A 14611-nucleotide genomic window follows, 5' to 3' on the forward strand; every position below is an offset into this window, starting at 1 on the left:
GCTGGCTGGATCAGTGGTTGAGCATCAACCTATGAGCCAGGAGGTCACAGTTCGATTCCTGGTCAGGGCACATGCCTGGGTTGTGGGCTCGATCCCCAGTAGGGGGCGTGCAGGAGGAAGCCGATCCATGATTCTCTCTCATCGTGGATGTGTTCTCTCTCTCTCTCTCTCCCTCTCTCTCTCTCTCTCTCTCTCTCTCTCTCAGGAGGAAGCCGATCCATGATTCTCTCTCATCGTGGATGTTTTCTCTCTCTCTCTCTCTCTCTCTCTCTCTCTCTCTCTCTCTCTCTCTCAGCCCAGTGGTCTCTGACAACAGGATGGCTAAACAGTGGGATAGTCCTACAATGGAGAACTACATATTCCCGTAAGAAAATGGAGAGCCAGAGTTTGGTAAAATTCAAACAAGTAGAATCAAACTAGTATGCCAAGAGTGAGCCTATTCACAAAACTGTTGACATGTGCTAAACAAGTATACACATATTTCTACATACAGGAATCCTTCCTAAGCAGTTTTCACATGTATTGCTTTTAATAACAGAAAGATTTTACATGAATGAATGGGAAATGTATAATATGCAGCATAACATTATATAACATTGTTTGTGTTTCTGTATATTATACAGAAATGCATGAGAATGATTACCACAAAATGTGTAAGAGTGGTTGGGAAGGGATAACACAGGAGAGAAGAAACCAAGAATTGGTAACATTTTATTTCTTCACCTGTGTGGTAGATATGCATTACTTTATATCTATTTCTAGGTCATAAGTATGTGATATTTCAAATAGAGTTTTAAAAAGAAGCATACAGAAATATTTGTATTCTAGAAGTCTGAGAGATGACTCACTGCCAAACAGCATGAAATAATCTATATAACTCAGTAAATGACATCCTATTCAAACTGGTTTAATTCAAAGAATGGAAAAGTGAAATTGATGTTAGGTATTCTTTAAAAAAAAACAACAACATTTACAACACAGACTTTTATTGTCATGTAAGGGGGGGGGAAATAACTACTCCTAAACAAAATTTACATGTGAATTTAAGACCAAAAAGGCTTTCCAGTATACCATTTCAGGAAAATTGAAATTTAAAACAGGGTGTGAGAGATAGGAGGAAAATGGTGTATATTGGCAGTATAATAAACAAGAAACAGAAGTTAGAGACAGGACAGAACACAAAACAGCAGTGAGTCTGCATATGGAGTGGCGGAAAAGGCTGCCAAACTTAAATACAAACAATATGAGGAAAGGCAGTTGTACAATACTGGTTATGGAATAATTATTCTCCAACAATATTCTCTCACTTTAAAATTAAGACTGATGCTTGCTAGTTTCCATACAGCAATGAGTCACTGGGTTAAATCTGTAGGCAAATAGGAGGGAGAGAAATGCTGGCATTTCTCCAAGTCCAGCAACAGTGGCTTCCACTCTACTCCAACGGCACACCCTCCTCCACTATCCCGGGCCCCCCTTAATTCACTGACCCTAAATCAGAGCACAGAGAGCATCCTTGACAGATGATGACAGTCATATTGCAGCCAGAATGACCAGGCAAGTCATCTGGAACTCACCGGGGGGGGGGGGGGGGGGGGGGGCAAGGAACAGCCCAAAGATCTTATGTACCTATTTTTTTTTAAATTTATTCACCAAGTGAGCTCAACATTTCCTTTGAGTCAAACAGTTAATCTATAGCAAATTTGTCCTCGGGCATCATCAATCTGATCAGAACTTATCTTTAAGTGATTTGCCATTAAAAGATAACCATATCAGCCAAAGGTAACGAAGCTACATCCCTGGAAAACAATATCAAATGCAGACCCCATGCCTGAACCACTCTCATTTCAGGAAAATAAAGTAAGCAAACATTTAAAAATAATAATGACTAACAAGAAAACAACATCTTGACTCCCAGCACTACCGGCAGAGAAAAAAGTTAAAAGGTGAAAGCACTGGGCTCCAGAGGATGCTCACCGAGAAGAAGAGAAGGAAGAAATGAAGAGCCTCATCTCTAGTTCTCTAACAGAAATGGCCACAACCATAGGACCAAACCCCAGCCTGCGTCCCCCAGACAGATGACACCCATGTGTACAGTGCTGAGTGGATGCTTGTGCAGCAGAAACTGAAACATATGGGGAGCCCGGGCACCCCCACGTCTCCCAACAGATGGCTGGGCTTTCCCCAGAGATATGGGTATATTGTAAACGGGTTCTACTACATACACACAGGTTTTATTTAAGGGAAGTTACTGTTACTTTTTTTTTTTTTTAATTTGTATCTTGTACAGAATGAAGTCAAACCACTTAGGGAGATGCAGAAGTATCCAAGACCCAAACTAAGTTGCATATTTTCATGATTTTAAAACAGTGTGCTGGAAGAGCATCAAAAGATTAAACTGTATCTGAGCTCTAGTAAAATAAAATAACGTCACAGACCTCGGAGGAATTAGAGGGTAAATCAGCAACTTGAAGGTTGTGGGTAAGTGGGATACTTATACACCCCTAGAGGGGGACAGAAATGTGTCAAGTGGTACTCAAAGCCACAGTATAAAAAGCAACCTCTAGAACATCCATTCTACTTAAAACACAGGTACTACAGAATAGAACACCAAAAAAAAAAAAAAAATGATTTTTTTTTTTTACAACAATCAAAACATTTCAAGCATGCAATGAATGGCCAGTTTTGTCCTCACTCTCAGATTAGAAATACTTTAATGAAAACATTTAAAAATAGGAAGGCATATAAAATTGACATTAGGGCTATCATAACTTTGAAAGGGAAAGAGAGAATAATTCTTCTGTTTGAGGAGACTGAGATTAGAGATTTTTTTAATGACTCGCCACACAGCTCTTAACATGAATCCAGGTCAACACTCTCTCCCAAACTACACTGTCTTTCTAAAGAAAAAAAGATTTATTCTACTGACACCATGGACCTCAGGGGTTAAATCTCCCATACTAACTGAAAACAAGGAAGATAGCCCACATATGCCTTCAAAATCAAAGTTACTCCACTGGTAATCAGCGGAAAATGAAAACCTTTCATTTTCTAGTAATCTCTCAGAGGTACGTCATTTTAAAACAAAATTAAAACGTAGGTCGTTCCTTTGATTTCCTAAGCCCAACACAGATTAATTTGTTTGGCCTTTTAAAAATGTGTTCAAAAATTCCCTCAGGACGTTTTTTAGCACTTGGTTTCATATGACCTGGCTGGGTGCACAAAATGCTGGTCCACTGAACACAAAATAGTGCACAATTCTTGCAGTGGAAGAATTATGGCCTTCCTATCTTTTCAACCTAGAATGTCTAACCGAGGATTAAGCAAGGGGCCCTCACTCTCAGGGGCAAAAGAAGGGGAATTTCACCCAGGCCTACTCACTTAAGGAAGCCAGAATATGATCAGCAGTGTATCACATTCATTAGTTGCTAAGCAGTCTAAGAGATACTGAAAGTAGGAAGAAAAAAAAAAGCCAATTTCTAAATGATTCATATGCATCAAATAATCTATGAATGTATAAATTTTACAGAGAATGTAGGAATGCATTTAATTTTACATAAGAGAAGTCTAAAAAAATAAGGCTGCTAGGGACAAACCCTTATTATTAAGTTACAAAATCTGTAGTTGAAGACTTTGAGAGCAGTGGCTAAGAGTTTTTAAGTAGTTATCCATGGATAGTTTTGAATATGTACAGGACTGATTAAATTTAAAAAACCACTTATTGGTATTACATAATCTTAAACTTCAGCTTGAAGGAGGAAATAGTGTTCCACAGTGACACCTACTGGTAACGGGTGATGGAACAGCATGATACTATTAGATAAAATAGTAAACAGATGTTACACCACCCCTACAGCATGTTAGAAGCTACAGGGAAAGACTGAATGATACTCAGAAGGGAAAAGCTAGACAAAAACATCACACATACCAGTGTTAGTGTACTACAAAATAAGCCCAAAAGGACATGATTCTTCTTAACCAAAGATTTTCAAATCAATAAATCTGAAAGAGGTTCCCTCTGGCCCGAACTGGCCATACAAGTCCAATTTACTTAAGTCTCTTTTATATTTTAAAGGGCAAAACTGAAACAGGTAAGATTGAGCTCCCTAGGAAACTAGACATTTTAGCAGTTTTCAATTTAAAGTGAGTAAAATGAAAAGCAGGCACTTGCTTAAAAAAAAATTTAAGTATTATATAAATCCCCAGAGTTTCAGTTTCCAAACACTACTTTTCAACATGACCACCAAGATAAACAGAAGGCCAGATAATCACCTTTTCCCTAAAACACATGTTTCAAAAGACTGGGTCCTTTTCACCCCATACTTTCATACAAAAATTAAGCAATAACAATGTTGAATGTGACCAATGTCATCATCAGCTTCAGATTCAATGGGAAACACCCAAAAAATAACTGACTCTTTCAGCCCTTGGACGTCTCAAACAATAATTTCTCAAATGTACTGTTTCAAGCATAAGTTTAGCCACAGGAAACTTAACTGGTGAAACAAAGCATGCTTTTCCTAAATAACTATTCGTAGGGTGCCACAGAGAGAGCCAGAAGGAAACTTAAAAAAAGAATCTACCTCAATTCCAATACTTTCATAAAATCTTACAAATTATATAATCTAACATTCAAGCAAGTGGTATACTAAATGAGTAACAAAAAAACCTGAGTTCTGGTCTTAGATGTCCATTAACTAGTTGGGTTTCCAAAAATTACACGCCTTTAATGAACTAACCAACCTTTCTGGACATTAATTTCTTCATCTCTTAGAAGAGGGAACTGAACAGGCCTCAGTAATGCCACTGCTAAAATGATTTTCCCAGCAGATGGGAATGGTTTGGTCACCAATGTCTATACTTCTATGACCCAAGACACAGAGCAACAAAAGAGAAGTTGGCTATCTTTGGGGTATATCCTGCTAAAAGAAAACAGTATAAATAAAATCACACTGTCACACTGCAGTGTAACTGTTTACAACTGAGAGAACCCTCATTTCCATCTCTAGTGCCTTCTACCTGGCACACAGTCAGAACTCAGTATTTACTGAGAGAGGGGGGAAAAATGTCTGCAGAACAAGAATATTCATTATGTCACAGGGAAGACTCCAATACCAACTCTTGAAATGCTTTGAGGGTTTTGTTTGTGGGCTTGTTTGCTTTGTTTTTACATAATACTGGTACTTTTTTTGATATATTTGCCTTTACATACTTTGTTTCATGACAATTATGGAATCCATGTATAAAATGCTTAAAAGGCTGTAAATCTTCAAATATGGGCAGAGGTTGCCCTAAAATGCCTGACTATGAAAGTCAGAAGAAATTCATTTAGGTCATAGCATTTCCTAAATGTATTACCTGCCTGTTAAAACTGGTTCAGTTATTGGTTCAGTTCAGTGCGGGTGGGAACATAACACATTTCCCAGTACTAATTCTTACCAATAACAGGTCATATAAAGTAACTTCCTCAGGGGCAATCAGTCCTCTCTACTCACCATGGAAAAGGATAAAAAAAAAAAAAATGGAACAAAGTAGTGCTTCCCTTGTAAATAGCTATCGAAAACTTTAGAAAACAATTAACATCTAAGTCATGTTCACCAGCTTTTTCTGTTGGTTCTTAATTAGAAACTTTAAGAAGAGGAGCCAGAACCACCTGAGCCAGTTCATCTGCTCCTCAGCCTGCGTAAGTCACTGGTTGGCATTTAAAGACAAGTGACAAAAGGACACAAACTTTTTCTTATGTCAAAGGTGAATTAATGTGATCACTCCGAACCTCAAGCTGTCTTTTTCCATCGACAATACAAGTACTGGTTTTCAGAATGTAAGTTTGTGCGGTGACTTTAACTGCGCCATGTAAATTCATTCATTCATTCATTCACCGATCAAATATTTATCGAGCAACCTATGAAGGGCCAGGACCGTTCTAGGAGTTGTGAAGAGAAATGAACAAGAGGACGCAGTTAAGACAGGAAGACAATACACATGGAACTAAATGAGATAATTTCAGATAGTGATAAGTGCTATACACAAGTAGTTCTTTGAAGTGGAGATATGGTTATCTGATTTATTTTCTTAATAAATATGGATACATTGCATGTATACCTCAGGAAACAGGGTCTATCTAAGTCATTTCAAAATGATCATTTCCAAAAAGAAAGTGTACAGCTCACATTCAATACACATGTGTAGTCGAGTTTCAGTATCCTGAGTCAAAGGAAGTATAAGAGAAACAGAGAACCACTGAAATATGAGATGAAACTGATTTAAAACATCTGTTCTCCCCTTTTAGTAGGTAAGCACACGGAGTAGAAAGGTGAATATTCAATAGATTTTTTTAAAGACAATGGGAAATAATTGAGAAGCTCGTCCAGGATCCCATGGTATTCTGTAACACTTCAAAAGCAACTACAAGGCAATGTTAAGAAAACTACATTAAGGCAAAAATATTTAAAATAATTTCCAAGAACATTCAAATTACTCCCCCCAAACACACTCCACACCCCCAATAGAGTGTCCTTGGAGTTGCTCTTAAAAGCGGCTGATTTGGCAGTCTTACTTTCTCTGACTTTGGCTCACTTCCAAACTCTCCAAAATATGCAAGGCAAAGGCGAATGGTTCCTCTTACTCCCATCCTGAGCCCCACGCAAAGCCAAGAAAGTCGATCAATAACCTCCATGTCGGCTGCACCCTGCCTGTGAGGGATCAGCCCAGCAGGCGCTCCCCGGCAGGACCCACCCGAGGCCGCGGACCCTGCTTCCCGGGCCCCTCCAGCCCGCCCACCAGGCCCACCAAGCGCGGCCTCCGCTCGCGCCAGAGGAGCGACTCGGAGATACGGAGGAGACGCACGCTGGGTCCTGGAGAGATGGGACCGCACCGCCCGCCGCCCGGATCGCACCCCCAGGGCCGGCCCCAGCCCCCAGCCCCGAGCGCCTCTGACCTCTCCGGGCCCCTGCGCTGCTGCTGCTGCTGCTGCTGGAGCCACTAGTGCTGCTGCTACTGTTGCCGCCGCCGCCCTTGGCATTCTTACGCGGAGCCATCGCGCGCACCGCTGGAGCAGGCGGGGGTGTGGGACTCCCTCGGTGCGTAGGGAAAACCGGAGGGCGCGAGGGCCGCTGCTGGCAGGGGAGCGGCAGCGGGGACCGGCCGCGGCTCCGGAGGCAGCCCTGGCGGCTCAGCACCTCCCGCCGCACCTCGGAGGGCTTCGGACCTCGTGCGGGGTGCGCGCGCCCGGGCCTCTCCAGCAGCGAACCTATGACTCCCTCCAGAGGCTAGAGCGCGGCTCACCGGCCCCCTCGGCCACGCCCCTTCCCGGCCTAGCTCCGCCTCCTCCCTACACAGGGGCGGAGCGGAGGATGAGTGACGGGATGTAGAACCTATCACAAGAGCCTCCATAAAGAGGGTGGAGCTCCGCTGCTCTTCCCCCGCCCCCTGCAGACTTGGGGCTGTTCGGGCACCACGCAGCCGCCGGTGAGCGCGAGCCGCCCGCGACTTTGCAATCTGTCCCGGTCCTTTGGAACGTGGCAAACGTGGAAACCGAGAGGGCTCTCGCGAGTGTTGGAGGACCCCGCACGATCGGGATGGGGCGGGGTGCGGGGGCGGAGCCGGCGGGCGCGTGTGCAGCGTTGGACCGAGCGCGCAGCCTCTGGGCCCTTTTACTGGGAATTTTGTCCATGTCCCACTTCCTTATACGCACAACCACCAAGGAATGCAACCCTGCTACTTGCGAGAGAGATGTGTTTCTTGTCAGTATTACTATTAATACATTTCTGAAATGGTGATAGCAGTAGTTCAATGCTTAAGCCATACATGTAGTTGATCGGTCCAATTTTAAAGCAAGACTTCATTTTGTTTATACTATCGATATTTTCAGAAAATTTTAGTTAAAAGGTGCAAATGTAGACGTAAAACAAGAAGTTCATTTTGTTGTACTGGATGGCACCCTCTACCTGAAATCTCCCCCTGCCAGGCTTTGCCTACGTTTATCTTTCCTTGAAGCCCCCAGCCATGGGTCCTCTGTGACTCACAAGCCCCTGAGCCTGTGATGCCTCTGAATTTTGCATGAGATCTAAAAAATATCTGGGCCCAGGGATGAACCAAACAGGAACTTGGCATCAGGTACATGACCTTCATCTTTGTGTCGCCCATTGCCAATGCAATGCCTGGTACTTAACAGACAAGCAAGAATGTTTGGTAATTTGATACATTTATGGCAACGTACTAAGACCTTCCCACAATTATTGACCTTGTTTCAGAGCACCTTCTGGGAATGTCTCAAGGGGACTCAAGACCTAGAGACAGCGGTTGCAGTGCGGCAACTGGTTTTATTCCTCTTATCCAGCCCCACGCCCCACCCCCATGCCAGGTGCCCAGGCCCACCGCCTGTTCTGCGGTGAATGGCTCAATGCCACTGAGCACTGCCTAGTGATGCACAGAAGCCCATTGTGGGTGGGTCGTGTTGCATAATGAGAGAAGGCCTCTCTCTCCTTTTTGTGAAATAATGTTAGTTATTAAGATAAAGCAGGGGCAAGGAATCTCATAGAGGATATATATATATATATTATATATATATATGTGTGTGTGTGTGTGTGTGTGTGTGTGTTTGTGTGTGTGTGTGTGTGTGTGTGTGTGTGTTTATTGGTTTTAGAGAGAGAGGAAGGGAGAGGGATAGAAACATCAATGAGAGAGAAACATGCTCAGCTGCCTCCTGCACGCCCCCTACTGGGGATGGAGCCTGAAACCCCGGCATTGTGTCTCATGGGGAATCTAACCCGTGACCTCTTGGTGCATGGGACGACGCTCAGTCCACTCAGTCACACTAGCCAGGCCTCTAGAGTTTTCACTGAAGCAGCTCTTTGTTTTTATCTTATGCACCTCCTGCCTCCACACATCCTTTTTCCCATTTGGGCTCCCTTTCAATGGGGTTGGGGTAACTGAGTTAAGAGACAAATATAAGTGATAGTACTTAGTATAAAATAGTATGAGAGCTAAGCTGAGAAAAACAGTGCTTAAGGTATTTGAACCCTTGAGTTATCACAAAACCCCGTTATTGTGTCAGAGATGAGGTAACTGAGGCCCAGAGAGGTTAAACACCGTATCAGCGGTCAAAGAACCGTGAGTGAAAGAGCAGGGATATGAACTCAATTCATCTGCTTCAGAGTCCATGGTCCAAATTTTCCTTTAGGATGAGGCTTCTGTTTTGAGCAGAGAAGGTCTCACCTGACTCCCTCTTCTCTTAGCAGAAGTGCTTCATTGGTCCTACCTTGGAAGATTGGTCTGAAACCTGATGGTGGGTGCTTAGCGAAGTCCACCTCTTTGAGGAAATCAAGTTTATTTGATAACTAACTCCCAAATGCCTTGCAGGGTTCTTTGCTCCTGCATTTCCGGAAAACAAATCCAGTAGCATTGCCAGGTACATTGCTGTGTATCTTTGGCAGTACCAGGCCAACATAGAGGCTTTGTAAATACAGTGCACAGGAAGTCAGAGGCTACCTGACTTCCTCCTTGGACCACAAGGAAACAGCTACAATGACATTTGTATGCTCAGTATTATGCAAATGTATAACAATGTTTATGACACCAGATACTGCTGGCTATCTATACAGTTTAGCGTCAGGGACAAAGTTTCCCTAAGCTAAGTCTCAATATTATACCTTTACATCTGTTTGTACTTCCCTCCTTAAGAGCACTCAAAAACACATAGCTTACCCTGGTTCCATGAATTTCTTCACATAAGTCTTTTTCTCAGCATTGGGGCTGGGGGGTCAGGGAGTCAAAATATCCTTGAAGTTAAACAAAAGGCTATCCTTGTTAGCCTAACCTCATTTCGGTGATTTCTGAGTAAGCTATGATTGAACCCTTTGGTGAAGCAATGTGAAAAGGACCATAAAGATAAGACTTAACTAGGACAATGTGTTAAAATACTAATTTAATAGAGCTTTTAAACTGGGCCAAATGTGCCTTTCAGATATTTCCACAAACTTTCTATTGGCTTCACTGGGATTTGCAAGTAAGAACTTGAGGACAAGATTTGTCCTAGTTTTTTTCTGCGTGTGTTGACCCTTCACAACCTTCAGTCAAATGCTTTCCAAATTAGGTATTTCTGGACTTACTTATATCTGCTAGAACTCTATTTTAAAGTTGCATTTTAACCTGCTTCCTGGAAAATGCTTATTATTTACACACAGTCTTCCTGATGTGAAATTTTATTATTGCAAACTAAAAATGAGTATTTCCTCATCCTGTGTTTACTGCAATAATGGGAAAAAATGAATTTCAACTGGTCATGATTTAGTTGTATGTTTTCATTTTACATTAGTGAAATTTGCTGCAATGAAGCTATGCTGGTAAGTACAAGAGCACTTTTAAGACATTCTGTACTCGAACTATTCTCATGTGAGTTATTCCCATGTGAGTTATATCGCAACAGGTTAATAAACTGTCTTCTTCATCAAACAACTTGACTTTATATTACCGTAGAAAACATAACCCTAGCTAGTATCTACATTATAAATACATAGAATGAGTTTATATTAGCAGAAGTAATTTTAAATCTAGTCAAATATATTATAATTGGAAATATTGTGTTGTAATATTTAAAAAAAATAATCTGAAAACACTAGATAAGAAACCTGTCATTTCTTTTTTCATTTGAATCCTTTACAATTTTTTTCTATTATGATTGGTACATCTTAGTGTCAAATTTTTCTTTCCTAATAAATAGCATTTAAGTAGTGTTTTTTCTTTTTATTGCTAGGTCTTAAGTTTCTTAGTACAGGGAACTGATAGAATTGATTCTTTTTAAGTTTCAAGCCAGAAAAATGAACAAACTTAAACATGGAGAAAAAGTCTAATAATTAGAATAACAAGTGATTGTAAGCTTGGCAATTCTGTGGTATATGAAAGGAGCTAGTAATGTGATTTAGGAGTCTTTAGAAAGTAATGGAAAAATCAAGAAAGGAAAGAAAATGGAGGAATCTTAAGGATTCTACTGTTTAAAGGGTAATGATTTTACTTAAATTATATTTACCTCAAGAATCTGTGTGTATATATAATAAAAGTAATTGTTCCTATGTCATTCTTTTATGGAAATAACCACTCTCCTCAGGTGGAAACAGTTCCCTGAGCCAGAGAAAAGTATCCTGAAATTAGTTTGTAGGATCCTCCAATTTCATCAGTTCTAAATACATTAATCAGGTTACTTGCCTTACAATGAATAGTGTTATAACAATCTGCAAAATTAAATCATTTAGCAGGAAGGTGGGGTGAGTGGGTGGGTGAGAAGAGATCAGCCAAAGAACTTACATGCATACTAGAGGCCCGTTACCCAAAGATTCGTGCAATAGGCCTTCCTTCCCCTGGCTGTTGGCACCGGTTTTCCTCCAGTACCTGGGACCCAGGCCTTCGCTGGGGCCACAGCAGAGAAGCCAAGCCTCGAGGCTAGGCTTCTCCGCTCTGGCCGCAGCAAGGCTTGGCTTCTCCACTCGCCTGCAGTAGAGAAGCTAAGCCTCTTTCGTCTTCAGTCTTCAGTCATCTTCAGTCATCTTCAGTCATCTTCAGTCTTCAGTCTTCACTCATGCCGGAGCCTTCAATCTTCGCTCCGCGCCTGTGTATGCAAATTAACCCACCCTCTTTGTTGGGTTAATTTGCATACTCACTCCTGATTGGCATGTGGGCATTGCAGAGGCAAGGTCAAATTTGCATATTTCTCTTTTATTAGTGTAGATATGCATACCCCATGGACACAGACAATAGTGTGGAGAAGGCCTGGAGGGAGGGGGGTATGGGAGGGAGACTAGGGGGGCGGGGACAGGCTAAAAGGGGTTAATGGTGGAAAAAAAGGGGACATATGTAATACTTTCAACAATAAAGATTTTTTAAAAAAGAAAAAAATTAAATCATTGACTCAACTTGATAGTTGATGAGAAATCCGTCATATGCATCATAAAGTAGTATTGACTTGGTCCTTTTTACACTGTCATCAGTTGACTTGAATCTATTCTGTAATTTCAGAAGCACATGCCAAACATTACTGAGCCCATACCCGATATATATATATCTCCATCCTTAGAGACTTTGTCAAAGAACTTGCTAGCATGGAAACTAGGGAGAGTCTCCTTGTATCATTGCAACAAGATTTTATTAACCTAAAGGCCACTGCTAATATAATTGAAACTCTACAGTACTTCTTTACTTTGTGAAGTACAATATTCATTACTTTAAAAGCTTGTTTAGTGTTATGTTGTGGCCAATAGCCCCACATATTTTGTAATTGTTCGTGGAACTGCAATAGGGCTTCATCAAGTGATGAAGTCATCTCTGTGGCTGGGTCCCTCGGAGCCAGAGACAGATACCAATACGGAAATGATCACTGAAGGTACTCCTCCCAGCACCAGAGAGAATATTAATCTAGCAAAGCTGTGCAAAACCATTTCCAAGCAGCTGTCTTACAAATTGTGATCCTATTGTATCTACTTCTTGATGGTATTCATATTGCACTTAGTGTTTCTAGCGCCAACACAAAAGGAAGATTGAGAATCTCAGCTGCCAGAAGGTACCCTTAAAGAAGCAATTGTGTAAAAACCTAAATGCAGGAGTGATGACTGTGTAGACCTAGCCCAAGATATTATTTTTAAAAATATATATTCATTCTGAGTTCGAGCAACATAAACAGCTTGCTACTATGCTTGGGCTTATCTATATATATATAAAAGGCTAATATGCAAAGTGTCCCCTCAGGAGTTCAACTGGGAGACCGGGAGTTTGGTAGTTCGATTGCTTGCTATGACATGCGCTGACCACCAGGGGGCGGCACGGAATGAAGGAAGGCCCCGGCAGGGAGCCAGCAGCCAGGGAAGGAAGGCCCCGATCAGCCCTGATTGCCAGCCAGGCCTAGGGACCCTACCCATGCACAAATTTTGTGCACCGGGCCTCTAGTGTGAAAATAAGTCACAAATAGAAGAAAACGACATGCCGGCTACCAACAAGGGTGGGGACTGCCAGTGGCCCCATCTATGAATCTGTATAGCACGAAGTAGGTATTAATAAACATTTGTACCTCAGGCTCTTTGAACTTGGTCTTCTTCTGCCTGGGGAATGTTTTTGCTAGACTGTCCAGAGGGTCACAGGACCCTTGTCACCCTCTCAGTTTAGCCCCAAGCCCTCCCATACGTCTCAAGTGGAAATGCTTATATTTGTAAGGAAAGGGCTTATATCTGATAGTAATGCAAAAAAAAAAAATTAAAGTAAATGTCTTTTTGACAGGAGAGACTTTTTTCAAGTGGCACACAACTTAAAATTTTAATTATTTTCTAAAAAATAGGTAAGAGTACCCCTTTGAGCATTTATCCTACCATAAAACTGTGAGCAGCCCTGAATAGCTAAAGTAAAATATTAAAGAGCAAGCATAGGGAGACAAGGAACTATTATATGAACGTGTACAGTCATCACTTAGGGAATATGGTACCCTGAGGTAGAGAATGACCTTTAATGCATACCTGCTTAACACCTGAAATGTGACCAATTACAAACATTAAACTGACAGCTCTCTGCAATTAGAGTTACAAAATAATGATGTGACTTCCGAATCAGATCCGCATGGGACAGAGAAGAGAATCTGTGAATAACATAAAACTAGGATGGGGGAGTGGTGGGGGGAGTTTTATCCCATAGCTAAGGTTGCCTGAGTCTTTTTTCTTTCTTTCTTTCTTTCTATTTCCAAGTTAGGAGATGTTGGATCTAACACCAGATTTGTGCTCAATATTATTACTGTAATTGGTTGGACTTGTGTGCTTGTACATTAAGAATCTGATAAATTTCACATAGGTTATTCGTATACTGTCCGTTCAGATTTTCATCTAATCTTTTAAAAAAGAAAGTCAAGTCTCAAGGTAAAGGGATCACTTCAAGTATTAAAATATGCAAGGAGTCACTACAATTCAAGTTCTCAGAAGGAGATCTTTTAAGCAGCAACTCTCACTGAATTATGCCTATTCAAGTCTAATTCCTATTTGTGTTATGCAATACGACCCGGAGCACAGGCTTTTAGAGGAGGGTTGACCATTAGCAGGCACTGTAATGTGCTCCTCACTCTTTTATCATCCTTTGCCTCAAAGCATCAAGAAAAGATGTGTCCGATACCTCTGCCCCTCCCCACTCTGCTATTCTATAATGACTTTCCCCCTTCAAAACTGCTCACCACGCCAATCCAATCTTACCCGATATGTGTTTTGAGCTCTAAGAAAAAGGGGAGCAGGCTGAGTGTGGCTGCTTGCTGGTCCCTTACCTCCCTGGTCTGTCAACAGTGCAGGCCTGAATTGGTCCAGCCTGGGAGATACTGTGGACTCAGAGCTAAAAATGTCTTCTACAGCTCAGACTTAGGAGGCAGGTGAAAAGTCCTAGGGTTAATAGGAAGACTCGCCACCCATCAACAGAACACCCTCCTTCCCCCTGTCCTCACATTGAGGACTCGCAGGAGAAATGCAAGTTGTGAGGAAGGAAGGATGACTGGCAAAAATGTGGCCTGCCTCTGGCCCTGGTCCCACAGAATAACAACTCTGCGAAGCAATAAGACACCATGCCAGAGACACCCGCCGGAACAATTTACTCTGGAGAGTGG

At 41.8% G+C, this 14611-nt stretch overlaps 1 protein-coding gene across 1 annotated transcript in view; it reads right to left on the minus strand.

Moving 5' to 3' along the window:
• The window catches only part of ASPH (aspartate beta-hydroxylase), a 166209-nt gene extending 158915 nt beyond the window's left edge, over positions 1–7294 (minus strand). Inside the window, exon 1 of the mRNA XM_079796054.1 lies at positions 6935–7294. Coding sequence (XP_079652180.1) covers positions 6935–7034 — 100 coding nt within the window. The 5' untranslated portion in view covers positions 7035–7294. The remainder of the gene's footprint in view (positions 1–6934) is intronic.
• Between the last annotated feature and the right edge of the window lie 7317 nt (positions 7295–14611).

This window comes from Cnephaeus nilssonii (genome assembly GCF_951640355.1).
Source record: "Cnephaeus nilssonii genome assembly, chromosome: 18".
NCBI classification, from domain to species: Eukaryota; Metazoa; Chordata; class Mammalia; order Chiroptera; family Vespertilionidae; genus Cnephaeus; species Cnephaeus nilssonii.